Here is a 23,116-nt window from a genome sequence, read left to right as displayed (position 1 = left end):
CCACCGAGTTCGGGGTGGTTTTCCACAAGTCTGTTTCAGATGGTGGACCCGTGTAGTCCTCCACCTCAGGCAGGATGGGACTGGAGCAGTTAAACCATTCAGAGCTCACTTCTTAAACAGACAGGAAGCCAATGCTGATATGCTAACGTCAGTGTGATGCCGTCTCTTTTACTTGTTTTGCTTCAGATTTAAGCAAGTTGGAACGTTAAATCACTGACCGCTGAAACACTGAAGAGTTGAGGCAGTGACCACATGTTCTTTAAACCCTGTCACACATAACGAGGAGAAATGTCGAATCGGAGTCCAGTGATAGGCTGAGCACACACGGACTTTGGACTGTCTCTGGGCCAACAGGGCCCTGAGGCCTTAACAGGTCTGACAGAGCACAGGACGGGGTGTGTTGGATTTTCGTCTCAGAGCAGGATGAGTGTTGTAAAGCGGGTGGTGGTGGTGCTGCTGCTGGCGGCATTCAGCAGCAACGCAGCAGCAGCTCCTGCAGACTGTGGCCGTCTCAATGTAACGCTGCCCACACAAGACGCAGACAAGGTGAGTGTGTCGGAGGTCAGCTGGAGGCTAACCATCAGCACGTACATTTACACACACACTTATCCTGGTTATTATTAGCGCTGAGCAAGGCTGAAACAAGTCTCGAGTACACATAATGTACTTTCCACAGGTACCATCCAAGTATGATCAGAATCAGAATTTGTTTATTTATTCCGAGGGGAAATTCTTTAAAGTGTCTGTGTGAGTATCTGTACTTCAGGTAATCCTCATCGGGTAGCTGTCTGAAGATTATTCAGTTAGGTTTGTAAAGTCATTGACCTGACGCTCAATTCTGAGGCTCTTTCTCTGAGGTTTTTATTCCCCAACGCACATCAATTTCACACTCAGAATCAAAATAGTTTTTACTGTCATTATACTACAAGTTCCATGAAATTCTGTTTGTCAGACTTAAATTAAGCGCTTCAGGTTAGTCCCACCAGCCAAACTGCTGTTGAAAGGGGCCGACTTGCCCTGTGATCAAAAAGAAGACGACTTTGCTCTGATCACATTTGCAGGTGAGCCTGGAGTGAATGTCACCTGTTCTGCAGCTATCAGATCATAAAGCACTGGACACATTGAAGATACAAAAAGATAAGATAATCCGTTATTAGTCCCATAACTGGGAAAGTACAGTGTTACAGCAGCAAACAGGATATAGAGGGTGCAAAGCATGCAGGGATAAGAGAAGGATGAGCATTCAGAAAGAATAAATACACAGGAAACAAGTACCTGCAGCTGTGCACAGTACAGAAGAGAAAAAGACTGTTCACACTAGAGTCCCCTCAGTTATTATTAGTGGATGGATTGATTATTGTACTGATTTGTTTCAGGGACTAAGTATGTAGGTACTGATCCTAGTAGTAGAAACGTTGACCATGAGACCCTCAAGCAGCAGCGCTGGTTCACTTCCAGGATCTATGATTCTGACCTGTCCCACCTCCTCCTGCAGATTTTCGGGAAGTGGGTTCTGGTCTGGTCCGCCTCCAGTATGGGTCCCATTTTAGTGGGAAACATGCTGAGCTCCGACACTGAGTTCACGCTCCGCCCTGACAACAGCACCTACATGTTCATCCAGAGGATCATGTTCCAGTGAGTGCTAATGCTTAGTAGAAGTTCATCTGTATCACACAAACATGAGAGCAGAAGTTCTCCTCTAACATCCAACAGGCAGAAAGGCAGATGGCATGAAGAAGAGAGAAGGGTCCAACTGTAGACCCCACACCTGGGGACCTGGAGGTCTGTGAGCCAATGAGAAGAGAGTAGGATTCATCACTTCCTTTAGCTGCTCAAAACTTTTATTCTTCTTGTGGGTTAGCAGTGAAAGAAATACGAGGCTAAATTAGCTATAAAATGCACCCTGACTGACGTTAGCCACAGTGTAGGACGATGACGCATAACACTGATGTTCGTCATATAAAACCATATGAAACAATATCCTCTACAGCTTGTCATATGAACCATATAAACATCTTTTGTGTTTTTGTTAGTGTCTGTTTTAGTGAGTTAGGATTATCTTAACTGCTTGACTTATAAAAGTCAGATGTAAGAAATGAGTGTCTTAACTCCGTGGTGCTGTTGTGTTATTTCAGGGGTCCATCATGTACCAAGTATTCCATAAACGTGTCGGTGCAGTCTGGCTCTGACCACCACGTAGAGCCAACCACCACTGAAGCACACTCATCTGGAACGACTTTTGTCTTGACATACGGCACAGTGAGTGAGTAGCCTAGTAAGTCATCTATAATGTAAAAAATAGTGAAAGTATTAGTATCCTATAGTATAGTATAAAGTACTATGTTGGTGTGTAACATGTGCTGTTTGTTTGTGTATTAGTCATTGAGCGCGAAGGCGAGCTTTCTCAGTTCAACGATTCAGCCAAGCTATATTTCTTAGAGACCTGCCCCGACTGTCTGATCATGGTCTACAGAGGCTTACTGGGCCATCAGCTGCTCATCTACAGTAAACACACACACACACACACATTCATTTTACTGTCTTTACATTAACAGTGAGACTTAAAGGAAAACATCAATAGTTAATTCCCAGTTATTTTGACAAATGGAGTTAATCTCAGTGATGTTTTGGTTTTTGTGTGTGTGTCAGGGAGGGAGGGGCTTCATCAGGATGTCGAGCAGCTGACAGCAGCTCACGACCATCACAGGAAACTGGCCGAGTGTCTGGGAATAGCTCACAGCCATCCGTTCATCTACGACGGGTCTGCAGGTCGGTTTTTATGGCTGAACTTCATCCTCCTGCAAAACCTGATACCTCTGGGTCACCGCCCACAGATCAGGTGTTTGTTCATTGGTTCACTCAGGTGTGATGCCCTTTGATGGCTCCTTACCCTCTTGAGGAAACAATGAACCAATTGGAGACAATATGAAAAATAATGAAATGTTTGCAGCTGTTCAGGCTCCGTTTACAGACAGCTCTGAAATCCTCATGTCTCCCTGGACGTGACCTCAGCTGGACAGATGTGTCGGTCACTTCTGATTGGTCACTGACAGATGAAGAGCAGAGATATCTCATCTCTTCAGGCCAAACACACTGGAGAACACATTTCCCATCATGCACCTGAGCAGTGCCGCTCAGTAGGTTCTCACGTCCAGTTTAACGCACACCACATGTTAGACAGCTGCTGCCTGATGACGCCACTGTGACATCATCAGGCAGCAGATGACATCATCACAGCCTGAGGAGAACTAACCGGGATCAGGAAACTGATCTTGATGTTCTGGACTCTTCGGTGTTTCACGAGTCGCAAAAAGACAAGTAGAAACATCAGCTAAAGAAACTAAATGATGATTGTCCTCTTGTCTCCTCAGATTTCTGCCGTGACAGATCTTCTCCAGAGGTGCCCGGTGAGCAGTCCTGAGACTGAAGACTGAAGATGCTGGATCACAGTCAACTTGTACCTGATATCTCAATCACAAGTCAAATAAAGGCAAATCCTAAACCCTGGATGAGTGTTTCTTTCAGTCAAAATGAGGTCTCAGCTGAGCTTATTGTTCATACTGATTTAAGATGTCACAAATCACATTTTGTCTCAGAGTCGAGTATCAGCGTCTGCACAGTGAAGCTCCAGCATTCAGCTGCAGGGAAAAGAAGACTTTCATTTAGATTTTATAATATTTTGTAAAATAGTGGACTAGAGGTGTAGCATTAATGGTACACGTACCTCAAAATACAATTAATTACTTTCTTCTGCTGGATCTCAGCAAAGTAATAAACACAACAGACACATCCATTATTGCCATCTATCACCTAAAATATTTGTTTTTTAATCCACGTTCTGTATGTAAATCCTGCATAAAAACTCCAGACACACAAACAATACGGAGCGCAAATGTGAAAAAAAAACGTGAACTTCCATCCATTTTCTATACCGCTTATCCGTCAGGGTCGCGGGGGAGCTGGAGCCTATCCCAGCTGACTACGGGCGAGAGGCGGGGTTCACCCTGGACTGGTCGCCAGTCAGTCGCAGGGCCAACACACAAAGACAGACAACCACACACTGTCACACTCACACCTGGGGGCAATGTAGAGCAGCCAGTTAACCTAATGTGCATGTTTTTGGTATTGTGGGAGGAAGCCGGAGAACCCGGAGAAAACCCACACAGGCACAGGGAGAACATGCAAACTCCACATAGAAGGGCCCAGACCGGGATTCGAACCTGGAACCCTCTTGCTATGAGGCGACAGTGCTAACCACTGCACCACTGTGTTGCCCAAAACCACGAACTTAAAATAATTAAACAAATCACGTTTTTTCAGTAGATGAGATATCTTTAATGCTTAGTTCAGTGTTTAGAGACACGACAGAAGGAACCTTAAACTCTAAAATTTAGCACAAAATAGCAGCAGGAATGTAACTGAGTACATTTACTCAAATCCAAAGTTGAGGTTCTGTGAAAGATTGTGCTTTTTACCTTTAGTTGCAGTTACACATGAAGAATTTACAAGGACTTTTGTTCTAAATTAAACTTCCCAACAGTTCATGCAGTAAGCCATCAATCCATTAATCAATAACTGATGAGCTGTATTGACGATGTTTTCAGTGATTTCCCCGTTAAAAACGTGTGCTGGCCACAGCTGCTCACTCTGGCTCAGTGGGACCACATTTCTCACCAGTTTGACAAACCAAACAATCAGTGGATTCATGGAGAAAATAATCAGCAGCAGTTCTGTTTGAGCGTTAGTGACTCCAGTTTTGTGGTTCATCCCAACAGCAGGCGGCGCTGCAGCATCGCTCCGTGACGTCGAACCAGCGGCACAAAGACTGTGGCGTCACTTCCTCCACATATTCAACATGGAGCCGTCGGGTTTGAAGCTGAGTTTCTGGGAGAATGGACCCAAGCCCGGGCAGTTTTATTCTTTCCCCGGTGGCGGCAGCAGCAGCAGCAGCGGCGGGCCGGTCAGACACACACTGTGAGTGAGCCTCTCCAGCCCAACCCGGACCGTGTACCGTAAATCAAACCCAAACCCCCGCTGTCGGTTTCGGTTTGTGCTCCGCTGCACTGCTGTATCATCATGGAGAAACCATAGCTAACAGACGCTAAGCTAGCTGCTAGTTTATGTCTGTTTTAACATTTTCGCAGCTCAATATACACACTTTGAGAGTTATTTAATCGTAAACAAAAGACACGATTCTCGATGAATCGTTAATAAGTTAGAGGTATTCAGTGTCTTGTTTCGTTGCGTTTTGCTGACTAATCGTTAAGCTAGTCTCCGTTAGCTGAGCTGAAAAGTCATCACTGTACACCCACACGCTCCTTCCGCTTTTTACAGTATAAATGCATGTTATAGAATATCTTTTTTGTATTGTATAATGTATTTGATTAAAAATCAAAATGAGTTTAATTTCCTCCTAAAGAGAGCAAAAACTGTTAGTAAATGAATTAAGTTGAGCTGTGTTAAAAGTTTAATTGAAATTTATTAGATAAAACTGCACTTTGTTCACTGGTGTCGTTTTTTAGCAATAAACGTCCTTTCCCACAGGAACCCCATGGTAACCGGCACGTCGGTGCTCGGTGTGAAGTTCACCGGCGGCGTCATCATCGCCGCAGACATGTTGGGCTCGTACGGCTCTCTGGCTCGCTTCAGGAACATCTCGCGCCTCATGAAGGTGACGGCCGCCCCTCACGACACAACGTCATTTGAAGTAGTAAATAAACGTCAAAACGTGACACTTTGTGATCCGTTTCAGGTGAACAACAACACCATCCTGGGGGCTTCAGGAGACTACGCTGACTACCAGTACCTCAAACAGGTCATCGAGCAGATGGTGTAAGCTGCTGCTGCTGCTCCGACACTCACAGGAACATGGCTGCTCTGCGTTGAGATGTTAAGTCTTTCTCTGCGGTTTACAGGATCGATGAGGAGCTGCTGGGCGACGGTCACAGCTACAGTCCCAAGGCGGTCCACTCCTGGCTGACCAGAGTGATGTACAACCGTCGCAGCAAGATGAATCCTCTGTGGAACACGGTGGTGATAGGAGGCTTCTACAACGGGGAGAGGTGAGGGAGTGTTTACTCCTCTTGCATCCTCTTTTCTTTGTGTCTTAATTATGTTGTTAACCTTATGGTCATCTTGCTTCCTAGTTTCCTAGGTTACGTGGACAAGCTGGGCGTGGCCTATGAGGCGCCCACAGTGGCCACAGGGTTTGGAGCGTACTTGGCTCAGGTAGGTGACTTAGTTCTCCTCCTGCACGGTTTGTATTCTCAGGTCTGGTGGCTGTCATTTCAGGCGTCCTTTAAAATTAAGGTCTCGTTACAAAGAACAAACTGTCACTTTTCATAACTAATGTATGCATAACTATCAGTTTCATATCTAATATGTATCTGACATGTGAAAATGTAAACACCTCTTTTTCTGCAAGGTACTTGATCCAAAAGTATAAAGTTTCTAAGCTTAAATAAAATTAAATAGTTAAAATGAATTAAGTTAAATAATTAAATAGTGATGTGATGTAAAAGTTTAACTGGAGGATGCGAGATCTATAGATTTATAGAGAAGAGGTCTCACTCTACACTCAGACCTGGGCAAACTGTTCCACAAAGGGCCGGTGTGGCTGCAGGTTTTCTTTCCAACCAAGCAGCAGCACACCAGACTTGACTCATTTAATCAACTGATCTCAGTCTTCAGACAGTTGATTGGTCAAACTGTGTGCTCTTGGTTGGTTGGAGCAAAAACCCGCAGCCACACCGGCCCTTTGTGCCCAGGTCTGCACTCTGGTTGTACAGTTTGTTCTTCAGTCATCAAGTTTCTTGTCGAATGGACGTTAATAAGTCACAGCTGATCTGAGATGCAGCCGGAGATGTTTGTTCAGCATTTAGCTCACAGACACGACTCTTTAATTCCATCACCTGTCGGGAACCAAACTCTTCACTGTCTCATCTGTATTTATGTATTATTACATTTAAATGTAGAATACCTTCAGTTTATAGAAATCTGGCAGTTGTTTCAGTTCGTGTGTGTGTGTGCGCGTGCGTGTGTGCCTGCAGCCTCTGATGAGGGAGGTGGTGGAGAACAAAGTGGAGATCACTAAGCAGGAGGCCCGGGACCTGGTGGAGCGCTGCCTCAAAGTGCTCTACTACAGAGACGCTCGCTCCTACAACAGAGTGAGTTCTTACGCTTTCAGCTTTACTCATACATACTGTGGAGTCTTTTAATTTATAACAAAACGTCATATTTTATCAACTCTTCATATGTCTGTGTGTAAGAATTGTCATTTGTAAACTAAAACATGTAGTCAGACTCATGCAAAGAACCTCATTTTGGTACCTGAAGGTCCAGTAGGTTAGACTTTAAAGAGGAGCAATTCATGGTTTCAGTTGATTATACATAATGATAACATCATATTCCTTCTAAATCATATTACCCTGATTTCTGTGGATCACAGATCCACTTTGTTTCAAAACTGTAAAAACCTTTAATGAACAGGGAAGCGGATAAATGAGTTTTGTTATTTGTTAGCAATAATTTCAAATCGTTATTCGGTCCGTTATTAATTCAAAATGTCAAAGCTTTTTTTTTTTTTCTTAAAAACACGCAATTTTACAAATTGTAACTTCTGTCCATCAGGGCGGCAGGTTAAATTAGAAGTTTTATTTTGCTTCTGATGTTTTCGTTTCAGTACGAGATCGCCATAGTAACAGAAGAAGGTGTGGAGATAATTGGTCCTCTGTCTTCTGAGACCAACTGGGACATCGCTCACATGGTCAGGTAGGGTCAAAGGTCACAGAGTTGTTTAACAGCAGCCGATGAGTTGGGACCCGTTGCGGGTAATCTGGGTTGTGTGTACTGGCCGGTTTCTAATGAAAACTGCAGAAGCAACATCTTAAATCTGCATGGAGCGTTTTGAACGAGCCAGGATACCACACTGCATGTGAACAAGTTCTCCGCTGTCAAATGTGCTTTCTTGTTTGAAAGCAAATGCAGTGAGCACTTCTTTGGTCAGTGGAAATGATGATGAACCTGCGCAGTAAATGTGCTAAAAGGTAAAAATGCAGATTTAAGATGAAGCTAAAATGGAGACAAGTTGCTGTTTTTACAACAAAACTGAGGACAAAGTGGCAGACGGATGGCCCTTTGTCAGATTCAAGATGTGGTGATTTAAGTGAAACAGTAAGGGGACATGTGCTGCTGAGGTATGGGAGTACAGCTCCTTTTCTCTCCAAGAAGTCCATATTTGATAATAGGATTACATTTACTAAATAATTTTAATAGAATATAACATTTGAGCACTTCTTAGCTGAACCTTTTCTTCCCACAAAGTGTCTCTTTTTCCACACTGGCGTCACTGACTGACTTTGGCTTCTAGTGAAATAAGTGAAATTGTACTTGTGTCGATGCCTGAGAGAAAACAAATTGTCTCTAGTGTAACTGGTCACGATGGACAGTGAAGCCTTCTGAAAGATTTATTAAAGTTCACGTTGTGACGGTTCCTTCCTGAGGTCATGTAGTTTGTCCTGCATTAACTCATGTTTCTCTTCCTGTCTCTCTGCAGTGGCTTTGAATGAGCATGCGACTGATGAAGCCTTCCTGTTGCAAACTGCTCACACACTTATCTTTCTGAATTTATTATTTTTTCTGATGTTCACTGTAACTTTTGTATAATGGAAAATAAATGTGACGAAACAAGTCTTGTTTTCTTGGTTTTATACATGTGAGTTTTGTCACTGCTTGAAATCTTTGAACTGGAAATAGCAGAATTCAAGCTAAACATTTAAAAGTTTGCTCAGTAAATAACACTCTTCCCACCAGCTGCATACTACAGCTCAACTCAACAGCTGTGGAGTGGTGAGTTTGATCACACAGCGATTCATTTGCATATCAATTTGAGAAGAAATGATCCTTTTAGTCGAACTTGCATAACTAAAATACACCTTTGTGTAGCCTGTTAAAGTGTCTGCACTCCTCTGGTTTCTCCTGAACTGTATAGTGTTCGTACTTAGCCGAAAGGTATGTTTCATAAACACAAACTTTATATTTTAGATACTTTCGCTTTCACTGTCGAAATATGATGGCTGTTGCTATGCAGATTTTACAAGATTAATTCATCTGTTTTGTAACTGGGCAGACCAGGAAAATACGTCCAATCAGAATAATCGCTGTCAGAAAAATAATTCTGCTCGACGAATGAAATTTCCCCCGTTTTTGGTATCCGGGTAGATTTGAGACAGCTGACCAATCGGAATAGACGTTGGCTTTGTAGTCAGGCAGACATAACGAAGTCGTCCAATCACAAAAAAAATTGAAAGGGGATTTTTGCTGTATCTTGGCTCAGGTACTTTCTTTTTCTTTTTTAAAATAAATACTCAAATGAGACTTACGGATACGGTCATACATTAATACTAGACTAAAGTATGCTTTATCGGGAATTATTCTAAAATGACAAATAGCGTCCAAAACATGTTAAAGGAGTGTTCCAGTGCTTGCTAGCTAACGCTCCCTGATACCGCTAGCTAGGCTACATGTTAGCCTATTACAAGTAGCAGCGAGCTTCTAGCTAAAAACGCGCCAAATATCAACTTTAGCCAAACTAATACCACTTTCCTTCACGGAAAGCAGTGTTGTCAGTTTCTATGGCCTTGAAACATCAACAAATCGGCTTGTAAAAAAAAGCCAGGTAACGCGTTGAAGTGTCGCTGTGATGCAGAGGACGTCTGTGTTGTCGGTTAGCCCGTTAGCTCGACAGTAACATGTTGAGCGGGGTCAGTGTATGTATGTGTGTGTGTGTGTGTGTGTGTGTGTGTGTGTTGTAATAGTAAATGGCAGGCACATGACCACCGGCGCTACACCCGCTGTATCCACAGCAGTCAGACATGACATGGGCACCACGGCTGTCACATTTCGGCCGCTGGCACATTTGCATCTCCAGCTAACACTAGCCGGTGTGTATACTAAGCTTGGCCGGCGGCAGGCTGTGTGTCGCTCCGCAGAAACATGCCTGCCGCTCCGGTTGTAATAGTAACGTTTAACGGCGCTGTGACAGCCGGCATGTGTCACTACCCGGCATCCAGTGGGCCATTTTACCGACTGTCAGCGCGGAACCGGGCTAAAATCTGAGCTTTAAAATGTGGTGTGAAGCTAAAATTGCGTGTGCTGCAGTTACAGAAGAGGTGGGAGTGACCCGTCTGGCTGCTGTCATCTGACGGCAGACACAAATGACCAAAAAAAGTCTGCTGACTGTTTCCAGCATTGGGTTATCTAAACTGTGGAAATGCAGTTCTCTTAATTCCCAGATTGCTATGATGTTGGTACAATAATCTTATTCCAGCCTGTCTGAGGGTAAAAGTGTATGTACAGTAAGCTGTGTTTTCCATTTTCAGAATCAGAATTCCTTTATTTATCGACGAGGGGAAATTCTTTAAGCCTAAAGTCATAGATTTATCGATCGACGCACAAAAAGAATACAAAAACAGGTTTTCACTTAGTCATTATGAGTGTCGTGCCTAGCTTGGTAGTCAAAAAACTAAATGTAATCCATTTTTAATAAAAACTGAATACATTTTGAAGCCACTATTATGTTATTTTTCATTAATCATTTAGAAAAGTAAATACATAATAGAAAATAATGAGAAAGCGGCCAGTTGTCAGTACTCAGGTTGACTTCTCTAAATGTCTTGTTTTGTCTTACCAAAAGTATGAAACCAAAGAAGTTAAGCTCATGATAGAAGACTCAGAAAAGCAGTGTTCACACATTCTCGCGTGAAGAATTACAATAATTTGATGATAAATTTGCCGTTTGGGACAACAATTTGATTTCTTCAGACAGAAAGAAAAAATCTTAGGGTCTATTAAAGCTTTCTGAAGCTTTCAGTGACATGTTGCAGTCTTCCTCAGTTGCCGTGGGGCTGACTCGCCGCATGGTGTATGGAAATCTGGGCTCTGACTGGGTGTTTATTGGCTGTGTCCTCAGATGGTGGTGCTCAGCATTGGTTAGTGGGTCCAGATGTCGGAGGACCAGCAGCTCCAGCGGGCCGAAGCCTCCCGGCGGGGGGAGGCCACTCTGGAGGCGGGAGAGGGTGACACAGAGCCCAGCATGCTGCTGCAAAAACTCAAGAGCAACATCTCGTAAGTTGGCTGCACAGTCACAGTGAAAAAAGAACGTTTACATTCACTTCTGAATATGTTTGTCACTTTATCATTGTTCGCTGTTGAAGTGGCCGAAGCGCCAAACTGAATGTGTTTCACAAGAACAGCTGAACATTGCTGGTACACGATTTGGTTATTTAGTTAAGGAGGTTATGTGTGTTTTTAACTGTGCCTTAGGATTAAACTCACGTCATATATTGACGGCCCTCGAGCGTGATGCACACCAGGAAAGATCCCAGTGGTAAAAGTACCAGACTCATGAACTGTTTGCGCCTTCCTATCACAGTGCACACACTGACAGCACAGACAAGTCTGTGTCTGTTTGTCCTTTATGAACAAATGATGTCAGCTAACACTTATTGTTCTGTTCCACGCTGGCAGAGCAGAGTGACTAATTAAGAATATCAAAACGTGTTAAAGCAATTAGGGACTGACAAATGTGTTTTTCTCTACAGATAATGATTGTTAGTAAGGAAGGAGACTGATGACCAGTATCATATATTATTGCAGTAAAAATGAACATTTTGGTGTCAGAGTTTAGAATAACCTGTTAAGAAATGTATCTGCATAATTTACTCGAGTACAGTTTTGAAGTGTTTGTACTGGAGTATTTTTGTTTTCTGCTACTCTGTACTTCCTCTCCACTGCGTTTTGGAGGCAGATGCTCCAGTTTTAAAGCACCACATTCATTTGATTAAGTTCTGTTGTAGATGCAGACTATCCAGTGTTGACAGGCTGTCACTCGTGTCGTGTAAGCAATCATATCGTCCACGGGGCAGGAACATTGAGTGGTGACCACCAAATAACAGAAGGCCCCTTCAGAGCAGCAGTATTTTTTTTATTGGATTCATGTTAATATCATCTTCTGTGTTATTAATGGGACAACTTTACAGCTGGCAGCTGTTTCACCTCTGTGTGACGCCGGTGCTCGGGTGTTCCAACAGGTGACTGGTGATGCTGGAAAGTAGAGTCTGGGGGGAGTCTGTATGTCGGCATAGAGTTCCCTACTTTAAGTTTAATGGTACATCCGTGCGGGTTTCTCACTTTTTTCTCTCCCTTACAGGAAGAGCGTTCAGACCAAAGTGGATCAAATCCTGGTAAGAAACCCTGAAACTCTGAATTCCACATCAAGTTGGTGTGTGCAGGTGAGAGGAAGCACCTCAGCACTCAGGTGAGATTTGTCCTGTTCTGCTTTAACAGCAAGACGTTCAGCGTTTCTCCGACAACGACAAGCTGTACCTGTACCTTCAGCTGCCCCCTGGACCCAGCTCCGGAGACAAGAGGTTAGACCTGCTACTCCTCACTCAGATGGTGTTTGACAGGAGCCCACAGGTGTATGTTTCCTACTGATCTACTCACTGTGTGTGTGTGTGTGTGTGAGTAGTGGTGGGGACTCCAGTTCGTTCAACACGGCTGACCAGCTTCATACCTGTAACTGGATCCGCAGTCACCTGGAGGAGCACTCAGACACCTGCCTGCCCAAACAGGATGTCTACGAGACATACAGGTCACTGAGCAAACACCCAAATGACTCTTTCTGAAGGTAGTTGTTGGGTCATGTGACTGTCCTGACTGTCCTCCTGTCCATGTCTCTGTCTTCTAGGAGATACTGTGAGAACCTGCAGCATCGCCCTCTGAGTGCTGCCAACTTTGGGAAGATCATCAGAGACATTTTCCCCAACATCAAGGCCCGACGGCTCGGCGGCAGAGGACAGTCCAAATATCCTTTGTCCCGCTGGAGGGACTTGCCGGACAGACAGTGTTCCTCAGGTCCTTCTGTCCGGTGTGTGTAGTTATCTGTATTCCCACACCAGTTTCTTATGAAGGTCTGCTGGGAATCCTAAACACAAAGGTGACGGGTGAATTTAAGTCAGATTTAATGTTAGACTACTGGCAGCTGTCTGTGTGTCTCACATCCTCAAATGAGGATTTATTTGACCGAATCAAAGCTAACGAGGTTTTTCGGTTTAGGAAGGGAAATAGGTGTGAGAATATTTCCCTGGACATTTGGTGACTTTGATAATTAAACTAAACTCTAACAGAGCTCGTGAACCTCAGCAAACCCGCCGTTCGTATTCATCTGCCAGCCGAAACTACTGTGGCCCCTGGAGATACAAAGTGGTATTACAGACAGGGCAGACTGCAGCTAGCTGATTAGCATGCTAAGCTCTGTTGGAGGGCATAATGGGTGTGTAGTGGGCACGATGTGAGATGTGATGCTCAGTGGTTTAAATAAATGAGGCTCCCTGCAGTTGGATTCCCTAACCTGCCCAGCTGATACGTACTGTTACAGCGGCATCAGGAGGAAGACTGTCCTTAACATGCCTCTGCTGCCCAACCTGGACCTGAAGAATGACCCGGTACACACACGCGCACACACACACACACACATACACACATATTCCGAGCGATTTTCAGGCGCTGGTGAAGTGAACAGACTCTTGCATCTGTTGTCACTGAGCTGACGTCTATGTTACAAAATGACATCATCACCGGACTGAAGTATGACCGTGTTCATCATGGCTGAACAAAGAAAAGAGCTTCACTTGTAGACAGTGTGTAGACCTGTGTTGATGTTTTCTCTTCTTCCTCCTCTTCATCTCCAGGCGGAGCTGACTGAGTTGGTCCAGACATACAAACAGGAAGTGACAGAGGCAGCGTGTGAGTTGATCTGTGATTGGGCGCAGAAGATCTTGAAGCGGTCCTTCGACACGGTGGTGGAGATCGCTCGCTACCTGATCCAGGAGCACATTGTCAACCCTCGCTGCAGCCAGGCTGAGCTGGTCACCTCCGCAGCACTCGCAGGTGTGTGTGTGTGTGTGTGTGTGCATGTGTGTAGAGACAGCGTATTAGGAGATGATTGACACCTGTATCATCTGTCTGACTGCAGGAGGTCCAGCTAAACCCCACAAGGTCATCAAGAAAACACCGGTCATCTCTAAAGCTGAAAGCGACGGGGCAGCTGATCACAAGGTGCTGACATGTTTCCGTCCAATCATTGCTCACACACAGATGACGTGTCACCACCATTCACTACTCCCTGTCTGTCTTTAGAGGGAACTCGGAGACTCCTCCTCCTCATCATCCTCTTTGAAGGTGCCATCTGGAGACAAATCAGCTGCAGCACCCAAACTTTCCTCCGTGGATGCTCCACCTCCTCCCTCCTCCTCCTCCTCCTCTTCGCTGCGGCCTGCTGTAGGTGGACTCCTCCTCATATCTGCACCCGTCTGGTCACGGTGTTTTTGTGTCTTTTATTTCAAACTTTGTTGATGAAATTAGCAGCGAGGTTGGAATGTGTATTAAGGTGTGTGTGTTTTTTTCTACACAGTAAACTAATGAATAAGTCAGTCAATAACGTAAATAACATGTGATGCAGGTGGAGGCCTTCATGAAGCAGTTACCCAGAATTCTCCCTCGCAGCTCCATTCCTGATAAGGCCCAGCTCTCGGTCCGCTCCTCGCCGCCCTCACTGGCTCCTAAAGATGCCTCAGGTGTCGGGGGGGCTTCTGGTCCCGGAGGCCCAGCCGCTGCCGCCGCCGCCAGTGGTGGTGGGATGAAGGTCATTGCCATGGCGACACTGCCGCAGCAGCAAGGTGGTCCAGTTCCACTGATGATCCTGCCTCAAGGCTGTCTGTCTTACGAGCGGGAGAAGATGGCCCCACCACCACAACCTCCTCCTCAGCAGCAGCAGCAGCAGCAGCACGGTCCTGCAGCCCCCACCTCTGTGGTGCAGAAAGCACGTGGGAACGCCAGCAAACGCCCCCTGGAGGTGGTCGTGCCAGGTGGCGGAGTGGGTGTGTCTGGTAGCCCTGCTGCCAACACTCCTCCGGTGAAAAGGAAACGTGGACGACCTAGAAAACCTCGGCCAGAGGACGCCCTGCCTCCTGCCCCTCCTGCTCCTCCTCCTGCTGCTGCTCTTTCTCCCCAGACTTCCCCTCCTGCGCCTCCCGCCCAGCCTCCCATCATCACCTCCCTGACCGGAGGAGTCATCCAGAAAGCTTCCTCCTCCTCTGCTTCCTCGTCCTCCTCCTCCTCACAACCCGTGCTCGAGCTTGTGATCCAGGAGCAGTCAGGGCTGGTTCTGAGTCCGCTGCCGGCGGTGGAGCACCGCGGGGTGGTAGTGCAGTGTCAGCCAGGTGGAGCCATTGAGACGGACCACCACAGCAGGCCCCTGCTGCTGTTCCAGAGTCCAGGGACCCCCAGCTGGGAGCTGGCAGCATCGGGGCGGACCCCGATGGTGGAGGTCATCCAGAAAGCGCCGAGACCAAGCAATAACAACAGCAGCAGCACTCCTCCACCTCCACCTCTCCCTCTGCCCGCGCTTCATGGGGAGCGGGGGGAGGTGGAGATAACATTGACACCGGTGGAGCTGCACGACAGCCCACCGCTGCCTTCCACCTCCTCTTCTTCTGCTGCTCCAATCTCCTGTTCCTCCATCTCCTCCATCACTGTGGGGAAAAGTGAGGAGGAGGAGGAGGAGATGGAAGAGAGCAGCAGCAGCACCTCCTCCAAGAGAGAGGGACACTAGTCCTCATCACTCTTCCTCTTTATTGTCTTTTTTACCAGCCTTCCTCCCTCACGCAGCTTTTACCTCACTGCAATGAAGCCCCGCCCCCTTACCTCTCCTCTTTCTTATTGGTGGAAATCCCAGATTGGAAACTGCAGAGCGCCAATCAAGGAGGATAAATGAAGCCAAAACCTCTGACTGTCTTTCCATCAGCTCCCATTGCACTAGTAAATTGACTGGACGCATTTAGAAACATATGATTCTTTAACTGCATGTCTGTCTATGTGTCTCTCTGCCTGCCTGTCTCTCTGCCTATCTTGTCTGTCTGTCTGTCTCTCTGCCTGTCTGTCAGCTGTGGCTGAAACCAGAAAAGCGACTCCTCAGGTGTGCGGGTTTGAAATCAAACCTTCCTCTCGTCCTACTTTGACTTGCCCTGCTGCTTCGGAACAGTCGAACTACAGAAACAAAGACAGATAAATGAAGAGGGTGAAACAGAGGAAGGTGGGAGGAGAAGAGAGGCAGAGGGGAGAGAGACACGTGTTCAGCATTGACTCGGCAGACGGGGCTCGGCCTGCAATGGATGGAGACAGCAGGTACTACGGGTCAGAGCCTTGTAAAGGTTCTTTGAGTTCAATCTGAAAAAATGACCTCTTTAACAGAGTTTGAGTTTGAGGATTCACCTTCAGTCCGTGGAGCTGAAGAAAACGCTGACTTGAGGATGTTGTGCTCAGAGCTTTTCTTGAGTTTGGTGACTCAGCGGAAAGTGTGGTGGATAGGTGAGGTCAAAGTCCTGTAGTGATTTTTGGACCGAATGTGGATCTCAGCTCGGCTCTGTGCTGTTCTGAACAGCTTTGGTTTGGTGTGTTTGTGTCAGTGTTTGTTTAGTAGACATTTCTGAGTGTGTGTGTGTGACAGGAAGGGCCTTCGTAACCCGTCGCTCAGAAATATTGTGCGAAATGAGCTTAAGGGTTCAAGGCTGTGGAGGGTGGCAGCCATGTTTGCCAGTTTTCCCGTCGTTGTCGGCCCTGTGGTCAGCGGGGCTGGGAGTCACCTGAAGCAGCAGCAGTATTAGCATATTTATCATGTACAAGATTATTGGAATAATTAATGGACAAATAAACCAAATACTGGGCAAACGCAACCATACAAGAACTCTGAATTAAAGAGTCTAAATCCAGAGAAGAGTTCACTGATTAAAAAAGAAGTCAGCAAGATTATGACTCAGGGTCATGTTGTTGACATACTTCAGTCAGTACCAGAAGACCACTGAGGTTTGACTTCCAGCCCTGCTGACCTGAGCGAGCCCTGATTTTCCTTTTCCCTCATCTGTCCTTTTCCTGTTTAGCTCTTTCACCCCGAGTGCTGTTGATGCCAAACTTGTGAGACTGACTTGAGTATTTACTTTGTCCCAAAATGTCTCCCCATCCTGCTTCATCCCCTGGGATGTAAATGTCAGTGAAGAAGTCTAATCGCAGCTCCAAGTTTGTCACAAGGAGCAAAGCACAAAGTTACCTGCCAAGTAGCGCAACAGCTGGGATGAAGACGCAGTTAAAAAAGGCTTTTGTAGAGCTGAGGTTTAGTCTGCTGGTGGTGAGCTTAGCTGTTGCTGTCAGTTGCTGACAGTTGCTGTGTGTTGCACTAACCCTGGGACGGCCGCTTCATCAACTCTGGAGCTCCATACGCATCAGCAATGTGACATGACTTTCAAATTAAAACGATGCTTGTCTTTGACTTTGGCACAAAGGAAACGTTTGAAGACTTCAGCTTAAAGTTTATTCTGATGTGTTTTAAAACAACTGATGTCATCTGTGATTTGAGAAAGTAAAAGCTGCAGACGTCATACTGTACCAGCAGACGGCGTAAAGTCCCAACTGAAAAAGTGTTTCAGAACTTTCCAGCAGTCCCCCACGACTTTACGCTTCACTGCTAACTTCCTGTTATCGCTCTTATCACAGCTCACTCTCCACATCCAAGAAAGCCTTCTTCACTGTAGATCAATCAGCTGACTGTTCCTTCGATTGGAGGAGAATGTCCATTGTGGTTTCCTTAAGGAAATGAATCGTAATTTTGCTTAGAAGTAACTGAAGAGATTATCAGAACAGTTTGAGTTCCGTTGAACTCATTAATCAACTAATTGTTCCAGCTTTCAGTTTAAACAGACTGAAGAAGAAGCAGGGCCATGAAGTGGGCTTGAGATTCAATTCTTGAGCTTTTCCTCTTTTTGTGTGGAGGAGTTTGACCCTCCGTCGTCATGGTAATGTCACATTGCTGCAGGTCGTTCTTCACCCCTTGCCAAACTGCCTCTTGCTCGGTTTGAGGGCCTCCTCTTCATCGTTGGTGCTACTGAACGCTGCGGCCTTCGCAATTTTCCATCCTGTAATCACAGATTTGTACTACAGAAACCTTTGTTGTTAACGCTCACGCATCCAGATGTGACTAGAGGTGTGTGTGTGTGTGTGTGACTGTGTGTCCTTATTTCCCTCCGTCCTGAGACAACGAGAGCTTCAGGTCGGTTAAAGGGACACCGAAACACATTATGACTGTTAAAAGGACACCTATTGCATGATGGGAAAGCTAATTTAAGCACATGAAGTGAGTCCAGCTGAGCTGATGCACTTCCTGCTACAGCTTTACTCTTAGTTTATAATTAAAAGGAGCACTAATGATGCCAAAATGTCCTTCTTAATCACAAAAGTGAAGTGCCAATGGTTTTCCAGCTGGTGGAAAAACGGTGTCTCTGCCTCCCTTTGACCGCTGAGCCTCAGCCCTTTTCAGACAGAACTGAAACTAAAGAGAAGTTGCACTGTTTAAGTTCAAAACAAGAGAAAGTCCTTGTATGTTATAAATTTATTGTTATATGCATTGAGAAAGTACATTGAAACATATTTATGAGTGATGTAAGGTTCTGCTTTATGCTTGCACATGCTAGAGAACAACTGAATGGCGCCAAAATTATTTTTTATTGCAAAAATTTGGTCAGATTAATGATCCTTGTTTCGTTGTTCTGTGGAGTTTTAACAGTATGAATAAAAAGTAAAGTGGCAGTAAAAGCAGGGATTTGGAGACTGTTTGAAGCAGCATTTCACTTGATGGGTGACACCTACAGCAACAAAAAGCACTTCTGTAAACGCCTCGGCGACTTGGACTCGAGTCACGAGTCTGCTGACTTGCTGGTCTTGATTTTGGACTCGTTGAGTTTGTCTGTCATGTTGTCGTCTGTCTTTCCCAAACAGTCAGACACGTTAACAGCAGCTTCATCTGAAGCAAACTGAGGCCTGCGTGGTCACAGAAGTGATAGCAGCTTATCAGCAGGAGTTCAGCATCCTCGTGTTCTGACTGTGTTAATATTTAGAAGACTGACAGAATTCATCCAGACAGCAGGTGTGATGTATCTCAACCCGGGTATCAAAGTGAAATGTTGCTTTTAGAGTCTTGTTCTTGGAACGTAGAGTCGATGTAAAAGTTTCAGAGTGAAACCTGGGATGACTCAGCAGCTTTGTTGCATCCACAGGACCTGCTGGGCTAAACTGGCCAAACTGGAAATAAGTTTGGAAAAGTTCTGGACATGAGCAGATGTGAATTGGATCTGCAGTAAGCTGTAGAAAGGCTTTTGTGCCAGTCAACCTTAACCTGAACCGGTTTGGACCACTACTAAGTTATGACTGGAAGAAAATCAAAAAATTGTTCACTGAAGGTGAGCGCAGGTGAACTGGATGTGTGAAAGTGAAGATCAGGTTTGAGTGAGTCTGTCAAAAGAAGTCAGAGAGAACATTCATGGAAAAACAAAGACGGGACTCAGGCCAGCTAAGTCACCCGACTGGGCTAACTGGAAGTGTGAGGTTCCCGCCAGGGCTAGCATGAAGGTTTGGGAAAAGTCCAGCTACAGTTTAAAAGTTACATGTTACAAGAAGTCACAAGTAGGTCAACAAATCAAGATCCAAAAGGTATCAGACCTTTGGTTCCTGGAAGTCAGAGGTGGTCCAGATTGGTCACTTTCTGGGCTGACTGGGAATGTGGAGTTCCCTGCAGACAAGTCCAGACCTTGACCAGCTCTGTGCAAGTCGGGTTCTGAAAAGAGTTCGTGAAATGGTCCAGAACAAGTCAGCAAAGGCAGGACACTCCAGTTTGGCCCAGTTTAGACCAGCGGCATTGACTCGGGTCGAAGGTGGAGGCAGTTGTGGAATCTTTCACTGTGGAGCCGTGTTGCTCAAAAAACAAAAACCGAAACGGGTCAGATAATCAAAGACTAAAGGATCGGGATTCGGGTAGCGGTGCATGAAGGATCAGACTCAATGAGACAATGTCCTCTGATGTGACCTCCTGTTCTGGATCTGACTCTGGTGCCACGTGCATCGTTTTAACTTCAGCTAACTTGTCTTTTCAGCTGATCTCACCTCATTGTGGTTTTACAAATCACCATCAGTACAACTGGTTGACGTTGAAATGATGCTCAGAGCAGCTTCATGTTCTTTTCACGTGAGCCAGGACAAAACTGGTCAGAGTTTCTAACAATCAGCTCACTGAAAGTGTTTTTTTTCCCAGCCTGTAGACGTCATGTCCACAGGAAGTTGACAGCTACAATGACTGTCAGTCGTCCTCGTCAGGTGGTTTTTGTTTTATTTTGTAAGACGTCTGTGGACTCCAGGAAGCTCCTTCTGTCCTGACTGGTGGAGAGTCTCACACATTTCCTCCTCGTTTGGGTTCTCGTCACCTGTGGGTCACATGACAATCACGTGAGAGTTGTTTAACGAATTCACAGGCTGACGAGCTGGACTGAAACGGCGTGTGACGCGACCTCAGTGACCCCGAGGTGACACTCGTCTGTGGACGACCACACGTTTGAAATGCAGAAGAAGAGTCAAGGATCCAATTCAAAGAAAGAGTAAAACAAGAAATTCAGTTTTCTTTGAGACAGACAGGAACCCCCCAAAAAGCTGCTTTTATTTTCCTCAGTCTGAAGAACAGAACCTCTATGTTCCAGAATAATCAGAATAAGAATCAGGTGGGAGATGACGAGACGTTTGTCCGTTGGAGCTGATCCTGGTCAAGCACTGCAGTCACTGTGGTGATGATGGTGGTTGACTCCCAGTCTAAACTGAAAGTATACCTGTTTCCTGTCAGAAATCCACTTAGAGTTTTTATCAATTCATTTCCTTAGTACACTAAATTTTATTTTCTGTTCCAACTGATTTTAAGACATTTGTTGTCCTGAAAGTTCAAGGAAAAAAAAACTGTTTATGTTGAGAATACACAGAATTAATTTAAAGTTTGTACCCCGAGTGCAGCTTTGCAGGCAGTGCTTCCTGTTTGGCTCAGGAACTCTGGGTAATGAAGTCCTCACTGTCCAGAGACAAGAACCAGAGTGGGATTCTGGCATCAAACAGCAACACTCGGAGCGTCGTGCTGCCATTTTCTGTTCGCTCAGTGCAAACAAGACGAGACAAAATCTGGTGAGAGTTTCTCTAACTTTTAATTTATTGTTTCGTTCCTGTTGTTGACGTCTGCTTTTGCTATTCCACACAGATGTACAGCTTGTTGATGTGCAGATTTTATTATTATTATTATTGTTACTGTTGCTATGGAGATCTTTTTTAAAAAGAGAACTTTTCTTTGTGGAAGAGGCTGCTAGCTTCCCGCATGGTTTTCTGTGACTGCTCGTCTGTTTTTGTATATTATTAACTTTAAAAGCTTGACTTTGTTTCCCTGTGACCTGCTGGCTTTTGTTGTTTCTTTGCTCTTTGCTGTGATGGTTAAATGTTGAAAGTGTGGAGGTGGACATCAGTCCAAAAGAAGGAACCTTCCCCTTTGGTTTAGAAACCACATTAATCAGTGAAATGCACCTTTACTTTCCCTGTGTTGGTTCTGTTTCTCTGGAGCCTGTGTGCTTGTTTGTTTGTTTGTTTGTGTGTTGTGAAGAGAAACAGACGTGGCCGAGGACAGAAGTCAGGACATTAATGTGAATCTATTTTCCTACAGTCATTGACTGGAATAAAGGAAGTGACGCTCGCTGACAGAAAACACCGAGTCCTCTCACTTTTTCTATTCCTCTTTTTCTTTCCCTTCTCTTCCTTTTCCTCTCTTTCTTTTTTCTTCATTTCCTGTCTGTTTTTCCTTTCTTTTGCCGACTTGTCCTCTCCCTCTCCACTTCTCCTCCACTCATCCACATTCCGGTTCCTTTCTTTTCCATCTCTCCTTGTCGTCTCCTGTCTTTCCTCCTCATCCTTTTCCCTTCTGCGCTGTTCTTCCCCTCTGTTGTTTCCTCCTTTCGCCTCCAGGGTGCGCTGTGGTATCTCATTCAGCCCCACTGAAGTAGAAACATGTAGTTGTACGCGTTGTACTGCAGTAAACAAGAAACCCAACAGACACGTGTAATATTGTGCAAGCGTGTATAATATGGAATGGAACGGAACTGACATAAAGTTATCAAATGTACAAATGCCATTGCAATGTTACTGTCACATTGAGAATATTTTCACCTGCTGACGTTCAAATTAAGCTGAATGATTTTCACAAAACATTAAAATATTTAGGCCACAAAATCCACGTGTCAGAACAATAAAAGCAGAAACTACATGTTTGTTTTAAGAACTCGGAGACTTTTCAAAGTGACGCCTTCCTTCAGGAACTCGTCCACATGAAGACACGAGTGGGCGGATGAGCGGAGTATTTTGGTCCGAACGGAAACAGAACCAAAACCAGAAACTACGAAAAGTTAAAGGGGTGAAACCGGAACTGATGCGGTGTCGTCTTCAAATTAAACGCTTCGTGAAAGTGTCGGAATAGTGCAGCTCACGTGACTCAAAATGAATCAGAATCAGAATCAGAATTCCTTTATTAATCCCTGGAGGGAAATTCTTGTCAGAAAAGAAAAACTCTGCGACAGTGCCGTCAGTTCGTCCATCTTATTCCCGAGTGACCTCACATTTCCCATGACAAAATGCAAGCAGCAGCAACACAAGCGTCATGAATATCAACATAGTCTTTCATTTCTATGTTTTCTTAATTGATTACATTAATCAGAATGTTCTACTTTTTGTTTAGTTATTTACGCAAAGCACAGAGGAAAAGTAAAGGTCCGAAACATACTGTTCAAAAGGTGACATCATGTTAAATTTACTTTTGCAAAGTAATATTCAGTTTACTTAAAATATTTTTAGTTACATGTAGTTTAGTTTCAGATGGTACAAAAGTCTCACGTTTACACATAAAAGCAATACTTTGTTAATCATTGTGAATCAGTCAGTGAATGTTTATTATTCCTGTCCAGTGACTTATTAGTTAGTCAACTAATTGATGACATAAACAAAGTCACATTTTCTGTTCAAGTGCTTAAGTGCTATTGTGTTAAATACATATTTTTAGTCAAGAGTCTCTGAACAGAAGTGACACGAATGCTCAAAGCTGTAAATGTCACTGATTTTGCTGACTAATCACAGTTTTGTGTGATTTCTTTTTTTTTTTTTT

At 44.9% G+C, this 23,116-nt stretch overlaps 3 protein-coding genes across 6 annotated transcripts; all 3 read left to right on the top strand.

Moving 5' to 3' along the window:
* Window positions 1-366: 366 nt before the first annotated feature.
* Window positions 367-3,507, top strand: LOC124074371 (saxitoxin and tetrodotoxin-binding protein 1-like). Its single transcript, XM_046417236.1, has 6 exons — window positions 367-546; window positions 1,496-1,635; window positions 2,136-2,263; window positions 2,380-2,505; window positions 2,650-2,769; window positions 3,372-3,507. Exons 1-6 carry the CDS (start codon window positions 424-426, stop codon window positions 3,419-3,421), a joined length of 687 nt encoding a protein of 228 aa, XP_046273192.1. The 5' UTR covers window positions 367-423; the 3' UTR covers window positions 3,422-3,507.
* Window positions 3,508-4,815: 1,308 nt separating this feature from the next.
* psmb4 (proteasome 20S subunit beta 4) lies at window positions 4,816-8,688 on the top strand. The gene is made up of 8 exons (XM_046417231.1): window positions 4,816-4,974; window positions 5,545-5,671; window positions 5,753-5,832; window positions 5,916-6,062; window positions 6,147-6,228; window positions 7,050-7,166; window positions 7,682-7,770; window positions 8,555-8,688. The coding sequence occupies exons 1-8, from the start codon at window positions 4,856-4,858 to the stop codon at window positions 8,565-8,567; spliced, it is 774 nt and encodes a 257-aa protein (XP_046273187.1). The 5' UTR covers window positions 4,816-4,855; the 3' UTR covers window positions 8,568-8,688.
* Window positions 8,689-9,229: 541 nt separating this feature from the next.
* rfx5 (regulatory factor X, 5) lies at window positions 9,230-22,186 on the top strand. Of its 4 annotated transcripts, none has more exons than XM_046417189.1 (11): window positions 9,230-9,334; window positions 10,970-11,124; window positions 12,209-12,242; window positions 12,346-12,428; window positions 12,530-12,652; window positions 12,749-12,865; window positions 13,427-13,505; window positions 13,752-13,950; window positions 14,036-14,118; window positions 14,200-14,340; window positions 14,522-22,186. In XM_046417189.1, the coding sequence occupies exons 2-11, from the start codon at window positions 11,003-11,005 to the stop codon at window positions 15,671-15,673; spliced, it is 2,133 nt and encodes a 710-aa protein (XP_046273145.1). In that variant the 5' UTR covers window positions 9,230-9,334; window positions 10,970-11,002; the 3' UTR covers window positions 15,674-22,186. The 4 variants fall into 4 exon arrangements, with proteins under 4 accessions (XP_046273145.1, XP_046273146.1, XP_046273144.1 ...); XM_046417190.1 differs by lacking the exon at window positions 9,230-9,334 and adding an exon at window positions 9,346-9,676; XM_046417188.1 differs by lacking the exon at window positions 9,230-9,334 and adding an exon at window positions 9,799-9,941.
* Window positions 22,187-23,116: the final 930 nt, after the last annotated feature.

This window comes from Scatophagus argus, chromosome 17 (genome assembly GCF_020382885.2).
Source record: "Scatophagus argus isolate fScaArg1 chromosome 17, fScaArg1.pri, whole genome shotgun sequence".
Lineage (NCBI taxonomy): Eukaryota > Metazoa > Chordata > Actinopteri > Scatophagidae > Scatophagus > Scatophagus argus.
Note: the sequence above shows the minus strand (reverse complement) of the source record. Positions and strands in the feature narration are given on the sequence as shown.

What these genes read in the sequence shown, in the direction of transcription:
- LOC124074371 (XM_046417236.1), top strand. Translation starts at nt 424, where the DNA reads ATGAGTGTTGTAAAGCGGGTGGTGGTGGTGCTGCTGCTGGCGGCATTC. An exon ending in ATCCAGAGGATCATGTTCCA is followed by an intron (nt 1,636 to 2,135) that starts GTGAGTGCTAAT and finishes GTGTTATTTCAG; the next exon opens with GGGTCCATCATGTACCAAGT. An exon ending in CTTGACATACGGCACAGTGA is followed by an intron (nt 2,264 to 2,379) that starts GTGAGTAGCCTA and finishes TTTGTGTATTAG; the next exon opens with TCATTGAGCGCGAAGGCGAG.
- psmb4 (XM_046417231.1), top strand. Translation starts at nt 4,856, where the DNA reads ATGGAGCCGTCGGGTTTGAAGCTGAGTTTCTGGGAGAATGGACCCAAG. An exon ending in GGGCCGGTCAGACACACACT is followed by an intron (nt 4,975 to 5,544) that starts GTGAGTGAGCCT and finishes CCTTTCCCACAG; the next exon opens with GAACCCCATGGTAACCGGCA. An exon ending in GGCTTCTACAACGGGGAGAG is followed by an intron (nt 6,063 to 6,146) that starts GTGAGGGAGTGT and finishes CTTGCTTCCTAG; the next exon opens with TTTCCTAGGTTACGTGGACA.
- rfx5 (XM_046417189.1), top strand. Translation starts at nt 11,003, where the DNA reads ATGTCGGAGGACCAGCAGCTCCAGCGGGCCGAAGCCTCCCGGCGGGGG. An exon ending in CCCAGCTCCGGAGACAAGAG is followed by an intron (nt 12,429 to 12,529) that starts GTTAGACCTGCT and finishes GTGTGTGAGTAG; the next exon opens with TGGTGGGGACTCCAGTTCGT. An exon ending in GATGTCTACGAGACATACAG is followed by an intron (nt 12,653 to 12,748) that starts GTCACTGAGCAA and finishes TCTGTCTTCTAG; the next exon opens with GAGATACTGTGAGAACCTGC.